Consider the following 22,039-nt stretch of genomic DNA (forward strand, 5'->3'; position numbering starts at 1 on the left):
AAAAGTGACTTACATCAGTCCCACATTTATCTGTTATCACCTGCAGATAATGAGCTCTTTGACCAAAAGGTCACTCTAAGAGGGTCTCACTGAGCACTTTGAGCTATTTGTCATGAAGATAGCTGAATGTTTCCATGCAGCAACAGCAGCAGCTGTTGACAAACAAGACAAGGCCAGCAAAGATGATGAGGCCACATTCATAGATGAAAGCTTCCATACAACCCTGGAATATGGGCCTCCGCCCACAGCTGGTTGGAGCGTGACAATCAAATGTGTTACCATGTTTCTCACAGACTCCCACAACATCAAGGAAATATTTCTGACTCCTGGCATGAAACTTGAAGACAAGAAAGAGAATGTAGCAGCCACTAATACAATGGAAAGCACAACATTGACACTTATATCTAGAAAATTTTAATTGTCTAAGTTGTGTGACTCAGATATCTTTGCATTTCTGCAAAAGATCAAGGTCTACTCTAATTCTTAATTAAATTAAGAATTCCTTTTTCTTCCTTGTTAGCAAATAAATGACTTGTCTCTAACAGAAAAAATTTAGAATTTTCAGAAATATTTTCAAATACTTCTTATATATACATATATTTTTTTCCACTGGTAGAATTTTTCTTTAATAAAAGTAAATAATGCTGATCCAAGTTTATGTTTCACTCAGCATCATTTCTCAAACACTCTTCTTTACTTCTATATAGCTACTCTATAGCTAAGCTATATTTTATTTTATGATGCATTTACTCTTCTCAGAGTTTGGCCATATAAGTTATTTCTAAATATTGCTATTAGGAAAACACATATGCATGCATTTCTTCTAGATTATCATCTAAGAATGGCTTCTCCAGAGAGAGATGACTGAATTAAAGGTTATCAACAAGTTCCAATTCCAGATAAGATGAAGAAAGCACATTCCACACTGCCTCTCCCACTGAGTGTAGCTACAAAACATGGATAGAATGCATGTAGCAGCTATTTGAGGACCCTAAAAAGTAAATCGCAGTGTATTGTGGAATAAAATTAGAATTAGATGTATGATATGATACAGCCGGCTGTGAGTTTATCATTTTTTCCTCCAGTCTTCCAGACATCGCTTGACCTGAATCTAATGGACATTTATAGGATTCTCAACAATAGCAAAGTACACTTTCTTTCCACATATGGAAAATTCCTCAAGGTAGACTATATCCTGTGTCTTAAAGCACACCTCAATAAAAAGATTGAACTCACATAAAGTATGTTTTCTGACCATAATGGAATTAAACTAAAAATTACTAACAGAAAAATAACTGGAAACTTCCCTAAGTACTTGGAAATTAAGTCACACATGTATAAATAATCTGTGAGTCAAAGAGAAAATTTTAAGGGAAGTAAGAAAGTATTTTGAGCTGAACAAAAATGAATATGTAACATAAAATCTGTGGGATGCAGCTAAAAAAGCAGTGTTTCAAGGGAAATTTATAGCATTAAATGCTCATATGGGAAAAGAAAGATGGTCTCAAATTGTTTATGTACGCTTCCACTTTAATAAACTAGAAAAAAAGAAAAAAATAAACCAAAAGGAAATTGAAAAAGCAGAAATCAAAGAAATTTAAAACAAAAATAATAGACAAAACTAACAAGCTGATGAAACTCAAACAAGATTGACAGAAAAAAAAAAAGAAAAAGGACCTATGTTGGAAATGGAAGAGAGGGAACATCACTACAGAAACTGCAGATGTTAAATGTATAATAATAAAATACTGTGAACAACTCTGCACATATAAATTTGCATGAGATTTGAACTTGGATGAAATGGGCCTATTCTTCAATACCACAAGCCACCAAAACATACACAAGATGAAAGAGATACCTGCCAATTCAATTCTTAATTTAAAACCTTCTGAAAAAGTAATGTTCAGGTACAGATGGTTTCACTGGTAGAATTTTACCAAACATTTCAAAAAGAACACCAATTCTATACAATTCTTCTAGAACATAGAAGAGGGAACACTTCTCAGTTTGTTTTAGGCCAGCATTACCCTGATGTCAAAACCAGACAAATACTGAAAACAAAAACCACCCTACGTAACAACATCTCTCATGAATCTAGACACAAAAGTCCTCAACAAAATATTAGCAAACGGTGCAGCAATATATTTTTAAAAGAATAATAATACACCATGACCAAGTGAGTTTATCTGGGGCACACATGACTGGCTCAATATTTTAAAATAATTATGTAATCCACCATATAAACAAAAGAGAACATCCACATAATCATGTCAATTGATGCAACAAACAAATTTGGCAAAATTTAACATCCATTTATGATTTTATAAAAAACCTATCAGCAGAATATGAATAGGAGGGAATTTTATCAACATAATAAAGTTCATCTACAAAGAGTCTACAGTTGATATTATACTTAAAGGTGAAAACTGAAGGTTTTCTCCCTGAGACTGGAACAGCACAAGAATGTCCATTCCCAACACTCCTAATTCAACATTATACTGGAAGTCCTAGCTCTAAGGAAGGCCTTCAATAAGTCAAGAAAAAGAAATAAAGTTATCACTATTTGAAGATGACATGATCATGCATCTAGAAAATCCTAAAGAATGTGAAGGGGAAAAAAGCTTGTTTTAGTCTGTTCTCATGCTGCTGTGAAGAACTGCCCGAGACTGGGTAATTTATAAAGGAAAAAAGGTTTAATTGATTCAGTTCTACATGGCTAAGGAGACCTCAGTAAACTTACAATCATGGCAGAAAAGGAAGCAAACGTGCTCTTCTTCACATAGCTGTAGGAGGGAGAAGAATGAGAGCCAAGCAAAAGGGGAATCCTCTTAAAAAAAATCAGATCTCATGAGAACATACTCTCACGAGAACAGCATGGGGGAACCACCCTCATGATTCAGTTACCTCCCACTGGGTCCCTCTCACTACACATGGGGATTATGGGAACTACAATTCAAGATGAGATTTGGGTGGGGACAAAGCCAAACCATATCAATGCTCCTAAAATTTGCAATTGAGTGTAACAAGGTCACAGAATACAAGGTCAGCACGTGTTAATCATATTTTTATGTAGTAGCAACGTACAGTTAGTTGTAAGCCAAAATTTTTTAAATGCCATTTACAATTGCTTCAAAGAAAATTATATACTTATATGTAAAGCTAATAAAACATATACAGGATCTTTATCCCAAAATCTACAAAATTCCAATGAAAGTATTTAAACAGACCTAAATAGAGACACATACAGTGTTCATGGATTGAAAGACTCAACATATTAAGATATCAATTTTCGGCTGGGCACGGTGGCTCATGCCTGTAATCTCAGCACTTTGGGAGACCGAGGTAGGTGGATCACGTAAGGTCGGGAGTTTGAGACCAGCCTGGCCAACATGGTGAAACCCTGTCTCTACTAAAAAAATACAAAAATTAGCTGGGCGTGGTGGTGTGTGCCTGTAATCCCAGCTACTCGGGAGGCTGAGGCAGGAGAATCACTTGAACCTGGGAGGTGAAGGTTGCAGTGAGCCAAGATCAAGCCATTGCACTCCAGCCTGGGCAACAAGAGCAAAACTCTGTCTCCAAAAAAAAAAAAAAGAAAGAAAGAAAGAATTGTCTTTTTCAACAAATTATATTAGTCTCAGTCTGTTTGTGCTTCTATAACAAAATAGATCAGACTGGGTAAATTATGGAGGCTGGGAAGTCCTCCAAGATCAAGAAACCAGCAGATATGGGGCCTGATGAGGGCCTGGTCTCTGCTTCCAAGATGGTGCCTCATGGCTGCATCCTCACCTGACAGATGGCAGAAAGGCAGAAGGCACAAACACTGTGTGAAGCTTCTTTTATAAGGACATTAATCCTATTCACAAGGGCAGAGCCTTCATGGCCTAATCACCTCCTAAAGATCTCACCCTTAATACTATTACATTGTCGATTAAATTTTAACATATGTATGGTGGACATGTTGAGACCATAGCAGTGTTGGAACAATTATATATTTATATGCAAAGAAAATGAACCTGACCTAAACTTCACAATTATACAAAAATTAACACAATATAGATAATAGATCCAAACATAAAATACAAAACTATAAAATTTTTAGGAGAAAATACAACAAAATTTATGACATGGAGCCAGGCAAAAATTCTTAGACATGACACCAAAAGAATGATTAATAAAAGAAAAAAGTCATAAATTGGACTTTATCAAAATTAAAAACTTTTGCACTTCAGAAATAGACACTGTTAAGAGGATGAAAACACAAGCTACAAACTAAGAGAAAATATTTGCAAATCACATATCCAACAAAGGAATCATATTCAGAATATATAAAGAAATCTTACAGCTCAGAAGAAGAAAATAAACACCCTGTTAAACAATAAAAAAAAAGACCTTAACAGCCACCTCGCCAAAGAGGATATATGGATAGAAAATAAACATGTGAGAAGATACTCAACATTATTAGCTATTACAGAAATGCAAATAAAAACCACAATAAGAACGACTACATACTTATAGAATAAAAAACACTGACACATAACAGCACTGGTTAAGATACGGAGAAAGCAGAACTTTGATACACTGCTTGTGGGAATACAAAATGGCACGGCCACTTTGAAAAGGAATTTGACAGTTTCTTATAAAGTTATATAAGGTTACCACATGACTCAGCAATCCCATTTCTGGGCATTTACCCTAGAGAAATGAAAACTTATTTCCACATAAAATCCTGCACATAAATGTCTATAGCAACTCTAGTCTTTTTTTTTTTTTTTTTTTTTTTTATTTTTTGAGACAGAGTCTTCCTGTTGCCCAGGCTGGGGTGCAATGTCACAATCTCAGCTCACTACAACCTCCTCTCAGGTTCAAGTGATTCTCCTGCCTCAGCCTCCCAAGTAGCTGGGATTACAGGTTATGCGCCACCATGCCAGGCTAATTCTTGTACTTTTAGTAGAGACGGGGTTTCACCATGTTGGCCAGGCTGGTCTCGAACTCCTGACCTCAAGTGATCCACACGCCTCAGCCTCCCAAAGTGCTGGGATTATAGGCATGAGGCACCACGCCTGGCCAGCAACTCTATTCTTAATTGCCAAAAGCTGGAAATAAGATAAATGTCTTTTGCTGGGTGTAGCCATACAATATAATAGTTGTCAGCAACAACAAGCAAGAAACTATTGATACCACAATAACTCGCATGAATTTCAAAGGCTTTGTGTTGAATGAAAAGCTAGTTTCACAAGGTCCTATAATATACACTTTCATTTACATGACATGCTCAATAAGTTGTTATCATTGTGATAAAGAGATTAGTGGTGGGAAAGGGTTTGCCAAGGGTTGGCAGGTGGGGGAGATGGCATGGGGAATTTGAGGGGAAGGATGGACCTGTACTGCATCCTGATGATGCTGGTGGCTACAGAAGTCTCTCCATGTGTTGAAATTCATAGAAGTGTACACCAAAACATTGGTTTTGCTGTGTGAGAATTTTAAAAGTAAAAAAGTAAAAAGATAGTATATTTGCTTCCTAGGGCAACCATAACAAAGCACTACAAACGCCTTAAAATAACAGGGATTTATTGTCGCAGCTTTGGAGACAAGTCTGAAATTAAGGTGTCGGCAGTGTTGGTTCCTTCTGGAGTGTCTGAGAGAGTCTCTGTCCCAGGCTCTCTGCTCGCTTCCAGGAGCACCCAGCAATCATGGGCATCATTGGGCTGCAGACGCGTCGCCCCTGTCTCTGCTTTCATCGTCACATGGCCTTCTCTCTCTGTGCCTCTGTGTGATTTTTTCTGTCTCTTATAAGGACGTTCTCCTTTAGGGCCCACACTGACCCAGCATGATCTCATCTACAGCCTTGGCTTAGTTAACATCTGCAAAGACCCGATTTCCAATTAAGGTTACATTCTGAGGCTGCTGGTGGACCTGAATTAGCAGGGAGGACACTATTCAGCCAACTGTAGAGAGTTAAAAAACAATAAGACTATGGACATTTTTTAGTGTAGTCTAGGCTCTTGATGACCTGTTTTAAGCTAATCAGCAGTGAATATTTTTCAACTAATGTAATGACTATTGACAAGCATGTGACCCTTGTCTGAATGTTTAGCTCAGGCGTAGCAACTAAAAACCATCCATTGACCAGCTCGGGAGTAGCAAACAGAGCAAGGCATTTTTGGTGCAACCCATTTCTAGGTAATTAACTTGAAAATATTTTCAATATTCAACAAAGATGGTTCATTTAAGATGACTGAAGCCACATCTTCACAGATGCAGAAGATCTGAATAGCTTTCCTCTTTAGATTGAATAGTTCTAGGACAATTCATTCCTAAAAGTGACTGCCGTTGGGGAAAATATCCTATTCAGCTTGAGTCACTTAATTATGGTTGTTATTGGTATAAAATGTCTCTGTTTTTCCTAATATATTTTTAAATCTCTTTTTTCCTTTTAGAATGAATTCTGGAATAAATACAAAGGTCAGTATTTTTTCTGTTTTAAGCTTAAGTGAGAGGGGTTCATTAGGATATTTGAATTTTGAAAATATTTCCTGAATTTCCTTTCTGCGTTTGTTCTAATTTTACTCATTTAAGACTTTTTCCCTCAGGGTGTTTCCATAATAGTTATTGTAAAAGAGTTTTTAAAGTAATTTTATACTAATCCTAGTTTTGTTATTGAGTTAGAGATATATATTTAAATCAGTTCATTCTCATTTGAGGATACCAAATTCCATGATAACTTTTCTTAAATACAAGTGTATTCGGTAAAAGCAAAAAACAGAGTCTGAAAGATTAGATTCCCGACCAAGGCAACCGCCTTGATTTAATGCTTAATAGCATCTGAAATGGCATCAGTCATGACTACCTGGTAACAGTATTCACATTTCTCAAAATGACAACTGGGCCTATCTCTAAATTAGATTATGTAAATCCTCCAAGAAATGGGAAGCCCCGTGTTAGTGTTTGCCTTCTCATTTTGCCCCAGGATCATTTGGAAAGAGGAACCCTAACCTCCTCTCCCGTCAAGGCCCAGCCCAGAAATGAGCATCAGGCTCTCACCTTTCCTCCGTCCTTCCAGTTGGTCCCTGTGGTCACCTCTGACTGTAAACACACTGCAAAACACCAGCAAAAATCGAAAAGCTGGGCCGGTGATCCACCTAGGTAAAGGCATCACGTACACATGGCCACAAAAGGGGGTGGATCAAATAAAGTCCAAAGAGGGGGAGTTGTTTACAGAGAAACCGGAAGCCTTTTCCAGTTATCTGAACAGCAGGGCCAAGGTTAGCACATCAAAACTGTTTCCATGATGCGGGAAACAGCTTGCAGACTCCAGTTTCGAAATCCTCTCTTTGCAGATGGCGACCAGTGTGAGACCAGTCCTTGCCAGAACCAGGGCAAATGTAAAGACGGCCTCGGGGAATACACCTGCACCTGTTTAGAAGGATTCGAAGGCAAAAACTGTGAATTATGTAGGTTCCTCTGCTTGATATACCTTCAGATCAGATGCCACTGAAGAGTGGCAGGTGGGAAGGGGAAGAAGTGAAAACGCCTAATGAAACAATCTTAAGTCATTTCTGATTTACAAAGTCTGGGCTCTATTATACTAGGCCACTATAGCAATAGAAAAAAAAGCCCAATATGTCCCCCAAACGATTCAGTTTGGGGACATGATGAGAGAGACACAGTCACTTCTCTGCTCCTCCGAGAGAGACTGTAGAACATTGATGAAGCGTGTGATCCATTCATGTGTAAACAAGAGTGGACTCTCTGTTTTCCTTGGAGCCAAGTGCATTGCCCTGTTATTCCTGCTCCTTGTGACCCTGTGCAGTGATTCTAAATCACCTCTTATTTATGTGTATGGATGCACGTGTCAATATTTGTGAATATTTGTGATTGCCCAATTATAAAAATTTGATACATTTAATTAGTTCTACATGGAAAAATCACTAAGTGCTTTCTCTAATGTGGTGATTAATTTTTAAATAAAAAGTTAGGCTACTATTAGATCAATTTTCCCTAAGGAAAAAGATTTGCATTTCTTTTAAAGTACTTAATTGATCATCTTTTTTTTTTTTTTTTTTTTTTTTTGAGATGGAGTCTCGCTCTGTGGCCCAGGCTGGAGTGCAGTGGCACGATCTCAGCTCACTGCAAGCTCCGTCTCCCAGTTCACGCCATTCTCCTGCCTCAGCCTCCTGAGTAGCTGGGACTACAGGCCCGGCTAATTTTTTTTATTTTTTATTTTTTAGTGGAGATGGGGTTTCACCGTGTTAGCCAGGATGGTCTCGATCTCCTGACCTCGTGATCCGCCCGCCTCGACCTCCCAAAGTGCTGGGATTACAGGCATGAGCCACAGCACCCAGCCTAATTGATCATCTTTAGACCATGTTCTTAGATTGGATTACTTTTGAATTTTCCCTGATGAGAATATCAATTATGCATCATTCCATTACAAGTCCGGAGTCACCTCTCTGGAACACCATTTGGTAACTTATGAGGCATAACCCTGCTCAAGCTCCCAGGGCTATTATGAACATTTTCTAAAATTCCAGGCATGTTGATCTTTGCACTGTGATTACTTTTTCATCAAAACCCACACAGAGGGATGTGGAGTCACCGTAATGTGAGTGCTACTGGGGCAGGGGGTGCCGGTCATCCCGGAGGTGTGAGGGGCAGGTCCCTGGAGCCTGGCGTCTGGCTCCACCAGGCACTGCACCACGAGCTCCCCGTGACCCGTGAGGTGCCCTTCAAGGCAAGTGTACCTGTTGCCTGGCTCTGGCCCTTTGCTCAACCCAATGGCTGCTTTGTGGCTGACAGGCAAGTGGATGTAGCTGGCACCCTTGGGCCAGCCCAGCCTCCATTTCTCCAGCTGTCCCCGGAGCCAACATGCCTCTCCTTTGCAGTCACACGGAAGCTCTGCAGCCTGGACAACGGGGACTGTGACCAGTTCTGCCACGAGGAACAGAACTCAGTGGTGTGCTCCTGCGCCCGCGGGTACACCCTGGCTGACAACAGCAAGGCCTGCATTCCCACAGGTAGGAGGCACGTTGGGCCACAGCCACTAGCTGCCGCTGGGCCGGGCCAGGGAGGACAAGCCCATGCCGGGGGGCGGGGACACAGGCATGTTCTGGGCGGGCCTGGCAGGTAACAGTGACACCAAGAGGACAGGACTGAGCCCTGGGCTCCGGGCCCAGCTGGTTCAAACATGAAGACCATGAGGTTTGGAAACAGACCCATTATTTCTGTAAGCCAGATGTGCTGTTTAACCTCAGCTTCCCCATCTGACAAATGGGACCAACACTATTGCCTGACTGCTTGGGTGATCCCTGGAGCACTTTGCACGATGCCTGGCCCACCACAGGCCTTCAGTCTGCGTTTGGACTCTGGGGGCATCTAGTGCAAGGGCTCAAAGCACCAGGGCAGGCAAAGGGCAGAGCTGGCCCGAGGAACTGGAGCTAAGGTGCGGGGCTGGGATGGGAGTCAGAGGACGCTCAGGCTCTGAGCTCCTTTTACCAGGACCAGTGTTCATTGAACTTAGTTTTTCTTTTCCTTGATGAATGTGGACAATAGGCGGCCAGAGGGTAGTGAGCACAGGATAAGCAGGGGACAGGGCAGGGTGGGGACGAGCGTCCCTGTCCTGACCCCGTGGGCATTGCCTACGCTGGGCTTGCCTGGCTGCCAGCACTTCCACACGGCCAGCACAGGTGAGGCCCTCGAAGGCGGGGCCTAGGCGTCACAGCTGCACCTTGCACAGCGACCCCACTCCCACTCATAGCTGGCCCGACCCACAGCGTCGGCCTTACCCAGGAGCATATTCGAAGGGCAGAGTCCCAGGCCCGCCTTTTCAAGAGCCTGGTGACCCAGCTCACCTTCTGGCTTCAGGTGTGGCTCAGCCCCCAGACCGTGTTCTGCCCCCGCCTGCCATGACTGTCCCCTCCAGACACAGGTTACTCCCGAGTGTTCTGTCACTCTTCCTTTCATATCCTTCTTACTGAAAACAATTTACTTCCAAAGATGAGTGATCAAGAAAAGACCGGGTTCCATATGCATCCTTCAAGCACTGCTTCAATTATATGCCTGAAATATCTCAGCAAGTGAAAGACACCATGGCTGACCTTGCTACTGGCAATGACATTCAAGCTTAAGCTGATTAAAAAATATTTTAACTGAAGTCATTTCTTGACATACACATGAATATTTTTTAATTCTAGAAATAATCACAAATCCATTTAAAACCAAGTGTGGGCTGGGCGCGGTGGCTCACGCCTGTAATCCCAGCACTTTGGGAGGCCAAGGAGGGAGGATCATGAGGTCAGGAGATTGAGACCATCCTGGCTAACACAGTGAAACCCTGTCTCTAGTAAAAATACAAAAAAAAAAAATTAGCTGGGCATGGTGGTGCACACCTGTAGTCCCAGCTGCTCAGGAGGCTGAGGCAGGAGAATGATGTGAACCCAGGAGGCGGAGCTTGCACTGAGCACTGAGCCGAGATTGCACCACTGCACTCCAGCCTGGGCAACAGAGTGAGACTCCATCTCAAAAAAAAAAAAAAAGCAAGTGTGATGTGTGAAAATAAAATTACATAAACTACTTCGTAGTGCAAAAAGTTCAGGCTGGGCGAGGTGACTCACGCCTGTAATCCCAGCACTTCGGGAGGCCAAGGTGGGTGGATCACCTGAGGTCAGGAGTTCAAGACCAGCCTGGCCAACATGGTGAAACCCTGTCTCTACAAATAATACAAAAACTTAGCCGGGCATGGTGGCGCGTGCCTGTAATCCCAGCTACTTGGGAGGCTGAGGCAGGAGAATCGCCTGAACCCAGGAGGCGGAGGTTGCAGTGAGCCAAGATCATGCCATTGCACTCCAGCCTGGGAGACAAGAGAGAAACTCCGTCTCAAAAAAAAAAAAGTTCAGTTCCAAATAATGGATGAACTCAGAACTTGGAAGGGTGGTGACTGCACACATGGACAAAGCTGAGGCACGGCGGGCTGAAGGCCCCTGCGGCTGGCGAATTTGCTGGAGCCTCCTCAGACCGTGCAGGAGCACAGCAAGTAAACAGTTAAGCTGTGCCCATCTGACCCCAGACACGTGTGGCCACAGAGAAGCCCCTTGCCATCCATTTCCCCTCCTCCTCTCCTCTCCTGCTCCCCGGCACCCCTGCCTTCCTCCACCATGTTTCAGCCATTCTCTTGGCCTTGGTGCCCTCATTGGCCATTATACAAAAGGAAGCTTCCTAACATATCAGCGTGGCCTCTCTGGGAGCTGTGCTATTCCAGACGCTCTCCTGTGCCTCCGGTTGTTTGCGTGTGCTATTCCTTCTGCCCGAAAACTTTTTTTTCTTCAGTGTTTCATTAGGAAAAGTTTTCCAACACACAGCACACTGGAAAGAATTTTGCAGGAAGCCGCACACGCCCAGCACTTGGGTTCTCCTGTTGGCATCCTCCGGCCAGATGCATTCATCCCATTTCACCCGGCCCATTTGTCTCTGTCCATCCGTCAAGCTTTCTTGACTTCTTGGTGCATTTTCAGGCAAATCGCAGACGCCAACACTCCCCTCGCTGCCTGGGTTGCTGCCTGGCATCCAATGTTCACAGGCGGTCACTTGAGGGGAGGCCAACGCTCGGACAGCTGCGCTCACCTGAAGACCCGACCCCTGCTGACGACGTGGGGCCTCGCCCCGCAAGCCCGCTGCCCCTCCGGGTGCCCCTGCGCTCTGCCTTCCGGCTCTCTGACTCTTCTCCCACAGGGTGAGCTGTGCAGGCTATGGGGAGCCTCTCTCTGTGCTGAAGGCCCTGGCCGTCCTCTTTCTTTCAGGGCCCTACCCCTGTGGGAAACAGACCCTGGAACGCAGGAAGAGGTCAGTGGCCCAGGCCACAAACAGTAGCAGGGAGGCCCCTAACAACATCACATGGAAGCCGTATGACGCAGCTGACCTGGACCCCACCGAGAACCCCTTCGACCTGCTTGACTTCAACCAGACGCAGCCCGAGAGGGGTGACAACAACCTCGTCAGGATCGTGGGAGGCCGGGAATGCAAGGACGGGGAGTGTCCCTGGCAGGTAACTGTAGGATGGCCCTTTGGGCCTGCTGGACGCACCACCTGTCCCGCTGTGCACCTCGGGGAGGCCAGCCTGACACTTGGAATAGCAATCCAGGAAGGAACTGTTCCGAACTAGGATAGAGGGGCTCCGCCACCCAAGCCTGCCTGCCTGTCCCCTCCCTCCGGGCAGCCAAGGAGGCTGTGAGCTCCACAGGGAAGTGGCCAGGGCTGAGAGAGAGGCTGGGCCTGGGCAACGCCCCCCTCACCCCCTTCTCGAAACTGGGCATTTCCATGGCTGCCTGTGGCATGCCCAGGACGATGCTGTCCTGTGAAACAGAAGAGAGGGAGAAGACGCAGCCACACACTCTAGTGTCCTCAAACCTCCCCTACACCAGGAGACAGGGCTCAAGCCAGGGAGCCGCCCACGCTGCAGGGGCGTCAGTGGGCAGGAGGATGGTGCCGGGGTGGGCAAGGCCTCCATCTGCTCTTCTGTTTGACAGGAGGCAGAAAGAGTCAGTGTCCTTGCTTCATTTCTAATTTTGGAATTTTTTTACCCAAACACCTAAATCCTATGGAGGCAGACAGTACCTTAGAGAAAAACACATCTACTTATTTTCAAAGGTAAAAAAGAAAATCACTCTTTAAGGTTTTTTTGTTAAGAGACAGTACCTTGCTCTGTTGCCCAGGCTGGAGTGCAGTGTCACGATCTCGGCTCACTGCAACCTCCACCTCCTGGGTTTAAGCGATTCTCATGCCTCAGACTCCCAAGTAGCTGGAATTTCAGGCGCCCGCTACCATGCCTGGCTAATTTTTTTTTTTTTTTTTTTTGAGGCTGAGTCTCGCTCTGTCGCCCAGGCTGGAGTGCAGTGGCGCGATCTCGGCTCACTGAAACCTCCACCTCCCAGGTTCATGTCATTCTGCTTCAGCCTCTCGAGTAGCTGGGACTACAGGCGCCTGCCACCACGCCCAGCTAATTTTTTTTGTATTTTTAGTAGAGACGGGGTTTCACCGTGTTAGCCAGGATGGTTCTCCATCTCCTGACCTGGTGATCTGCCCACCTCAGCCTCCCAAAGTGCTGGGATTACAGGCGTGAGCCACTGCGCCCGGCCATGCCTGGCTAATTTTTTTATTTTTAATAGAGACAGGAGTTTCACCATGTTGGCCAGGCTGGTCTCAAACTCCAGGCCTCATGTGATCCGCCCTCCTCAGCCACCCAAAGTGCTGGAATTACAGGTGTGAGCCACTATACCAGGTCCTAATCTTTGATTGTTGATTTGGACTAATGCTGCCAGATTAAACAAATAAAAGCACAATACTTTCAATTAAATTTCAATTTCACATAAACTAGAAATACATTAAACAAATAAAAGCACAATACTTTCAATTAAATTTCAATTTCACATAAACTAGAAATACATTAAACAAATAAAAGCACAATACTTTCAATTAAATTTCAATTTCACATAAACTAGAAATACATTAAACAAATAAAAGCACAATACTTTCAATTAAATTTCAATTTCACATAAACTAGAAATACATTAAACAAATAAAAACACAATACTTTCAATTAAATGTCAATTTCACATAAACTAGAAATACTTTCAGTGTAAGTATGTTCCAAGTATCGCATGAAGCATACATATGCGAAAAATTATTTGCTGTTTATCTGATTCAAGTCAAACTAGGTGTATTAGTCAGTTTTCACACTGCTGATAAAGACATACCCGAGACTGGGTAATTTATAAAGAAAAAGAGGTTGAATGAACTCACAGTTCCACATGGCTGGGGAGGCCTCACAATCATGGTGGAAGGCACAAGGCACGTCTTACATGGCAGCAGCAAGACAGAGAATGAGAGAACAAGCAAAAGGGGTTTCCCCTTAGAAAACCATCAGCTCTCATGAGGCTTATTCAGTTCCACCAGAACAGCATGGGGAAACCGCCCTCACGATTCAGTTACCTCCCACCGGGTCCCTCCCACAACACATGGGAAATATGGGAGCTACAGTTCGAGATGAGATTTGGGTGGGGACACAGCCAAACCATGTTGCTGGGCATCCTGTATTTTCTCTGGCAATCCTCACTTGGACTCGAATTTTCAGCGCCCATAACCAGAATGTCCTCTCCTACAAGCAAGACTCTCAGAGCCGCCAGCACCCCCATGAATTCCCCCAGGCCTTCCTCCACCCCAGACCGTGTGGCGGGTGAGCCTCTGTCTAACTATAAAGAGCCAAGCGAGACAGGGATGCACTGAGCCGGTTCTGCAGCACATGTTTGTTGAGGGCCTTCTGCGTGTCAGGCACTGAGCTGGGCGCTGTGTAGGTGGGATATGAAACCATGAAGCCTCTCTGTGACCAACACACAGAAATCTCAACCTAGTTAGGGAGCTGAGACCCAGATCCTCCCAATCCCAGGCACTGTGTGGTTGGGGCAAGAACCTCGATGCAGGAGACCCCACCGAGGATGAGCAGGAAAAGCCTCTTGTGGGGCTGAGGAGCCGGACTTGGAGCCCCAGGTGGGGTTTTGGAGGGGGTCCCGGGCTGGGGGACCAGGGCGGGGCGCCCTGGAGGGCTCACTGGAGGGACCCTCGTGCAGTCTGTTGAGGTTTGCGATTCTTGTTTCCTGGTTTGAGTCTTGGCAAGTGGCCTCATCTGCATCTTTAGGAAGAACGGTTGGTGTTCGTGTCTTAGCCTGACTTTCCTTCATGTAAGCTGGATAATGAGTTGACAAATTATGCAAAAAAGAGGCAAAAACATGACCCCTTTTCTAGCCATGAATGTTTTAAGAAATGTTTTAAGGCTCGATATTGTCAGCAGTTTCATGGGTCTATACACGCGCCCAGTCACTATCACACGATGGGAAACTCCCCGGAGAAAAGAAAACCAAAATATGCCCGGGCTCCAAACTTGCAAGTCCAGCCCCCTAGGGACAGCGTGTGGCACCCCTGCCAGTGCTTGCTCCCCTGCCAGTGCTTGCTCCCCTGGGACCATCTGTGTTCCAAGTCCTGGCAGGGAGGAGACCCTTCACAGGAGCTGCCACAGGGACCCTCAGGAAGTCACCTGGGATGGAGGCGTCCGTGCACCGTGGGCGACAGGCTCACACTGCTGAACCGCCGGGACACCAGGCAGGCGCACCGGTTGAGGCAGATGTTTCTGCACAGACTGGTGTCTCCTGGTCCCAGGTAGAAATCCTGCCACAGAGACGGGAAAGGCTGCTCCCACAGGGAGCATCTTTTCCAAAGCGTGGACAGATGTGTTGTGTGCATGAGACTTTAGAGAGCACTGTGATGGATTTGGTAGAAAGAAGAGATGACTCCCTATATCAGTGAGTGTGTGGCACAGGCAGAGAAAAGAGACAGATGAGGAACTGTCCTTGGGTGGATGGCAGGAGACCGGAGAGGACAGCTTGGCATGGGGAGGGCCGGGCAGTGCCACCTGAAGAGCTGGCTTCTCAGTCAGGCAACACCTGTCCACCTGGCCGGCCACACTGAGCCTGTCACGTCTGTCACAGGCCCTGCTCATCAATGAGGAAAATGAGGGGTTCTGTGGTGGAACCATTCTGAGCGAGTTCTACATCCTAACGGCAGCCCACTGCCTCTACCAAGCCAAGAGATTCAAAGTGAGGGTAGGTAAGTGACCAACAGCCCCCGGGGCCGTGGTGGGGGCACTGCCACTGTCTGCTTTTCAGAAACCACTAAAGCTGATGGAATTTGTTGGGAACACTGGTTGAAATCCTGAAATCCTATTTGTAGGGGTTAGGGGCATTTCACAGAGGAAGAAGATGAGGAAGCAGAGGAAGGGTAAGAGTGGGGAGGAGGACTGGGAGGGGAGGGGAACCAGCCCAGCCCTTCTCCCAGTGGGTGTCCAGGTCTCGGGTTTCCGAGTATCTGGGTCCCGGGTCTCTGGGTCTCCATGTCCAGCTAATGTTCTGTGTCTCAGTGTCTTTTATTGGGAGCCTTCCAGACCTCCCTTGATCTTTAACATACTCTGAACACCAAGTACCTCTGTCTCTTCTATTTTTATTTGTGGGATTATTTCATTAACATCTGTCTTTGTCCACTAGACCCTAGAGCTGCTCAGTGCAAACCCAACACAAGCTACAAATGCAAGCAATATATGTAAACTGATATTTTTCTAACATTAAGTGTTCTATTATACATTTTAAAATATTAAAAAACAGGCTGGGTGTGGTGGCTCATGCCTGTAATCCCAGCACTTTGGGAGGCTGAGGCGGGCAGATCACCTGAGGTCAGGAGTTCGAGATCAGCCTGGCCAGCATGGCGAAACCCCATCTCTACTAAAAAATACAAAAATTAGCCGGGCATGGTGGCACAGGCCTGTAATCCCAGCTACTTGGGAAGCTGAGGCAGGAGAACCACTTGAACCCGGGAGGCGGAGGTTGCAGTGAGCTGAGATTGTGCCATTGCACTCCAGCCCGGGCGACAGAGCAAAACTCTGTCTCAAAAAATAAAAAAATAAAAAAATATATATATATACAGATTTTCATAATATATCTTATTTAACTCAACATATTGAAAATATTACTTTTTCCATGTGTAATCATGTTAAAAGTGTAATAACACATTCCGCACATTTTCTTTCATGCTAAGTCTCTATTTTACATTCACGGCACAACTATTTTACACTCTCGGCTGGCGGCCACACCGCACAGCCTGGGTCTGGGATGCCAAAAGCCTCGTTGGTGCCCACGACTGGCACAGAGGATGCACCCGCCGAAGGACACAGGAGTGGCGGCCGTCTAAAGAACCAAACGTGTGAGACATGACCAGTGGTTCCCTGGGTAGCAAGGCTGACAGGCATTTTTATCTGCTGCTTTGCACTTCCCTCTATTTTTCAAATTTTCAAAAGTGACCACGTGCCATTTTTAGCCATTTTTAATTTAAAAACAAAACAAAACATAACTTCCTTAAGAAGCAACGGATGTGCGAAAGCATGTCCCCGGCTGAGCTGAGCACAGTCCCACCCGTCTGTCCCAGGGGACCGGAACACGGAGCAGGAGGAGGGCGGTGAGGCAGTGCACGAGGTGGAGGTGGTCATCAAGCACAACCGGTTCACAAAGGAGACCTATGACTTCGACATCGCCGTGCTCCGGCTCAAGACCCCCATCACCTTCCGCATGAATGTGGCGCCCGCCTGCCTCCCCGAGCGTGACTGGGCCGAGTCCACGCTGATGACGCAGAAGACGGGGATTGTGAGCGGCTTCGGGCGCACCCACGAGAAGGGCCGGCAGTCCACCAGGCTCAAGATGCTGGAGGTGCCCTACGTGGACCGCAACAGCTGCAAGCTGTCCAGCAGCTTCATCATCACCCAGAACATGTTCTGTGCCGGCTACCACGCCAGGCAGGAGGACGCCTGCCAGGGGGACAGCGGGGGCCCGCACGTCACCCGCTTCAAGGACACCTACTTCGTGACAGGCATTGTCAGCTGGGGAGAGGGCTGTGCCCGGAAGGGGAAGTACGGGATCTACACCAAGGTCACCGCCTTCCTCAAGTGGATCGACAGGTCCATGAAAACCAGGGGCTTGCCCAAGGCCGAGAGCCATGCCCCGGAGGTCATAACGTCCTCTCCATTAAAGTGAGATCCCACTCAAGGCCTGGTTTGTCTCTCGATTGCCGCCTTGCCCTGGCTTCTCCTGCCCTGTCGAGGTGGGAAGGTGAAGTGTCTGTCTGGAACACCAGCTTCCGCCCTTCCCAGCTAGGCTGGGGATTCCTCCAGGGAATATTCTAGTCTGTGGGGGCAGGATGGAGGCTCCAGGGATGATACTGTGCCATGACTGCCATGGGCATACCTTTCCCCAGATACCTTCCTGCGTCTGGGTCACGCCCAGAGGCAGATGGGAGCCTGTGCAGGCCCTGTGGCGTCGGGAGGGGCCCACAAGTTGGCGCGGCCTCCCCAAGGCCCCCTACTTGGCCTGGTCTCTCTTGTTCCTCTTGGGAATTGGACACCTCCCCGGTGACTGCCTATGACCCGAAGACTCCCTGGGAGGGAAACATTCAGAAAGCTTCTCATTGGGGCGGGCATTTTACATTAACCTAAACAACCAGGTGCTCTTCAACTGCACGGTGCCAGGCCCCACCCCAGCTCGGGCTTGTGTGGTGGGGGCCACAGGCATCCCCTGGGCAGGTGACCTGCTCACCAGGCAGCGACCTGACCTGGCACAGTGGGCCCCCACCGTGGCCAGCCTTAGAACCCCCTGGGGGCTTTAGCATGCCTGCACCCAGGCCACAGCCTGGCCACTGAAATCAGTCTCTGGAGTGAAGCTGGCCAGGAGCTTCTGGGAGCTTCTGGAAACTTCTGGAGCTCCTCAGGTGCTGAGTGGTGGTGGCATGGCAGGAGGGGCTTCGGGGGGCTCCTCCTTCTCTCCTCGGGTCCAGATGTTGAGTCCTTGCCCCGCTCCAATCCTGCACTGTCCCTAAGCCTCAAGTTAAATGGCCATGAAAACCAAATGAACTTTCAGTAAACAGAAAAGTTTCCAGACAAGGCCTGCCATGTGTCTCCCAAACGTCCCCTGCAGTTTGCATCTTGTGTAATGTCCCTAAGCAAAGTTCAACAGTTCTAGTACAAAAACTCCCCAAAAAAGTCATGAGCTGGGCAAAACCGTTCGTAAACAGATGTTGCGAAGTTAGGGAAAATCAAAGTGGACAGGTGTCCGACCTCCCAGAAACGGTCTGAGGAAGGGCCCGTCTCCCAGGGTGAGTGGGAGGGCGCTCCTGGCCTGCCCGCTCTGAGGCCTTTTCCGTGGCTCCTCGCCGGCCCTTCCTGGAGAAAAGGCTTCTGCCTCGGAGCTAGCACACCGTTGGGCTGCGTTTCCTAGGCAGCAACGTGGTCCCCAGGGCCCCAGAGGTAAACCCTGGACTTGGATTCCCATTTCTGGAAATCAAAGGTTGAGTGGGGTCCAGAGAGAACTCTGGGAAAAAATTTACAATTGAAACCCCCCATCGCTATCACTGTCTGCACCCTAGTTCCTGCCACACTGGGTGCCTGGTGCCTGTGCCCGTCTCAGGATATAAAGGAAACCGGAGGCTGCAGAGAGAAGGACCTGATGGGTCGTAGCTCAGCATCTGCCGAAGCCCCATCTAGAGATAGGGTCTCGTCCTGGGAGGGTGTGGGAGGGAGCCTCGGGAGGGAGGCAGCAGGGGGAGAGGCCCCAGTCCTGGACGCGCGCTGGGGGTTGAAGTCTCAGCTCTGCAGGCTCCTGCGCTGCCGTGGCAGGGATTTTCTCTCTGCCTGAACATCTTCTTCATAAGTAAAGGCAAGTGGGTAAACCCATGTCATCTCCATGTTAACTGAGAATAGTCTAGGCGTGGGCCAGGGGACACTCTGTGACCTGAGACCCCCAGAATTCCCTGAGGGAGGCCCAGCTCTGTTTCGGGAAATAACTGAAGCGGCTGTTTGTGCGAGGTGAGACCCTGAGGACCGAGAGCAGCAGGAGGTCACAGTGGGGAGCAAAGACGGGAGAAGTGATTCCGCCTGAGAGTGAGGGAGAGAGAACCCAGGTGAGACCCTGAGGACCGAAAGCAGCAGGAGATCATGGTGGGGAAAAAAGACGGGAAAAGTGATTCCACCTGAGTGAGGGAGAGCGAACCCAGGTGAGACCCTGAGGACCAAGAGCAGCAGGAGGTCACGGTGGGGAGCAAAGACGGGAGAAGTGATTCCACCTGAGAGTGAGGGAGAGAGACCCTGCAGCAGCCCCATCGCCTCCCCAGTGACACCTCCCCTCCCCCTGAACAGGAAGGGGAGCTTTGGGGGGTCCACCTCTGGAGGACGAAGGTGAGAGCGGGTGTCGGGGGCCTGGTGGGGCAGGGAGGCCCTTGTGGGTGCTGGGAGACCAGCCTGTGTGGGGCCAGAGCTGCGCTTGGATGGGGAGATGGGCCTGCTGTCCGAGAACACACAGCCCAGGCTGTGAGGAAGAGGAAGCAGGAATGAGAGCTTCAGCCAGGACAGCTGGTGGACAGCAGACCTCGGCCCCACCATCACTGTGATGGAGCCATCTCAGCAGGGCTGGGGGTTAAGCTCCCGTTTAGAAGGACCCCACTCCACAGCCACGGGGTAGCCACTGATGTGGGCAAGCACCCGCCATGAAGACCCCACCTTGGTGGAAGGGCACTGAGAAACTGGACACCCTCGAGACACAGAGGATCACCTCAGAACTGGCCTGTTAACTATACCAGGAAAGCATGCCTTTAGCGTGGCAAAACCTGGGGACCCAGCCTCCTCCTGAGCCGAGGGCAGGGGGCTGCCAAAACACTGTCTAAGCCGAGCCCGATCCTGAGTCAGGCAAGTCCAAATGGAGGAAACCATAGACTCAAAAAACGTCAGCGTCAGCAAAGACCAGAAACAGCCAGTGACTCTGCATTCAGTGAGACCAGAGGAGCCCGCAGGCTGCCAGAAGAGCGAGGGAGACTGCTGGGGGTTCCCGTCAGACAGCGCTCAGCGGGGGTGAGGGGAGAGGGAGAGAGGCAGAGACGGAGAGACAAAAAGAAAGAGAAACAGACAGAGAGAAAGAGAGAGACAGAGACAAAGAGAAAGAGAGACAGAGAAAGAGAAACAGGAGGGAGTAAGTCCAGGTTAAAAAAAAAATTGAGAATAAAACAAGAGAGAAACAGAGACATAGAGACACAGAGAAAGACACAGTGAGACACAGGAGAGAGACAGAGACAGAGAGAGATGCTGAGAGACAGAGAGGGAGAGAGAGAGACAGGAGACACCAAGACACAAAGAGGGCGGAGACACAGAAACAGAAAGAGGGAGATAGCGGGGCTAGATGGACGTGCGGCGGGGCCAGTGGAGAGGAGGGTTGAGTCCGCAGACAGCGTTCAGAGGCCGCGCTGCCTGGGTGCTGAGCCGTCCCAGTGTTCACAGTCGCAGTTTGTTCTTACAAAACGCCCAGCCACCCCGACCTGTGGTGCTTGGGGAAGACCTGGCTGTGCAGGTCTGAGAAGGGGCCAGTGAGGCCTGGTGCGGGTATGGGTGGATGCAGATGGAGCCTGGAGGACAGGCAGGAGCAGGTGGTCTGTCCCACACAGGGGCCTTGGCAGCCCCGGCATGGGTGGAGGCCAGTATGGCCAGGTGTGGCGGGAGGGAGCACCGTCTGGCTTGGGTCGTCCATCCTGACAGGACGGTACAAGGGCAGGAGCCCCGCGCCCCGTGTCCTGCCCCCCCTGCTCGAGGACAAGCCCCAGCCGCCAGTCTCTGCTGGGTTCCGACAGGCCTTGCTGGGAGGGAATGCTGGGAGCTGGGGGTTGCTGATGATGCTGAACAGTTGGGGGTTGAGGCTCACAGACTGCGCTGACCCCGGCAGGCACAGCTGGGTCCAGGGACTGGGGAACTCACAGCCTGACACGGGCCAGGCCCCCCGGGGTGGGTGCTGATGGTCTCGGATGCCCTCCCTGGCTGGACTTTGTGGCTGTGCAGATACTGAGTGGTATCGCTAAGAAGGAGAGTCCCCTGGGCTCAGCTGCCCAGGACAGGGTCAACAGGGACACAGGCCCCAGTTCCAGGAGAAAAGCAAGCACGGCCAATAGCGAGTGTGGGCGACAGCAGCTCAGAGAGAAGCAGATTATCAACAGCAGCGAATTCACTCAGTGTCAGCCAACTGTACGCTTAAAAAAAGATTACCGTGGTAAATTTTATGTATATTTTACCACAATAAAAAACTTATTGTTTTTAATTACCAATGACTTCTTAAAAATGTTTTTAAAACCCAGATCACAAATCCTGAACATAGGGCCTCAAAGGCGAATTCAACCACCATGGAGGACTCCCGCACCGTGGAGCCGGGACGCAGGGACTCCATGCCGCGCGGAGGGCAGCTGCTCATGCGGCGGGGTGTGGGGGGAGCGGGGTGTGTGGGGGGAGCGGGGTGTGGGGGGGAGCGGGGTGTGTGGGGGGAGGCGGGGTGTGTGGGGGGCGGGGTGTGGGGGAGGAGTTGGAAGGGTTCTTGAGTGGACACGGGGACTCCATGCCGCTCGGAGGGCAGCTGCTCATGCGGCGGGGTGT

General features: G+C 48.2%; 1 protein-coding gene across 2 annotated transcripts in view; it reads left to right on the top strand.

Annotated features, from left to right (window-relative positions):
• F10 (coagulation factor X) overlaps positions 1 to 18,516 on the top strand; it is a 29,164-nt gene extending 10,648 nt beyond the window's left edge. The window contains exons 3-8 of one of the 2 annotated variants that reach the window (XM_024230891.3): positions 6,438 to 6,462; positions 7,338 to 7,451; positions 8,883 to 9,014; positions 11,793 to 12,037; positions 15,531 to 15,638; positions 17,017 to 17,160. In XM_024230891.3, coding sequence (XP_024086659.1) covers positions 6,438 to 6,462; positions 7,338 to 7,451; positions 8,883 to 9,014; positions 11,793 to 12,037; positions 15,531 to 15,638; positions 17,017 to 17,160 — 768 coding nt within the window. Of the gene's footprint in view, positions 1 to 6,437; positions 6,463 to 7,337; positions 7,452 to 8,882; positions 9,015 to 11,792; positions 12,038 to 15,530; positions 15,649 to 17,016 lie in introns of both variants that reach the window. The other variant, XM_002824449.4, reaches the window with a different exon arrangement.
• The last annotated feature ends 3,523 nt before the right edge of the window (positions 18,517 to 22,039 follow it).

The sequence above is a fragment of the Pongo abelii genome, chromosome 14 (assembly GCF_028885655.2).
Source record: "Pongo abelii isolate AG06213 chromosome 14, NHGRI_mPonAbe1-v2.0_pri, whole genome shotgun sequence".
Taxonomy (NCBI): domain Eukaryota; kingdom Metazoa; phylum Chordata; class Mammalia; order Primates; family Hominidae; genus Pongo; species Pongo abelii.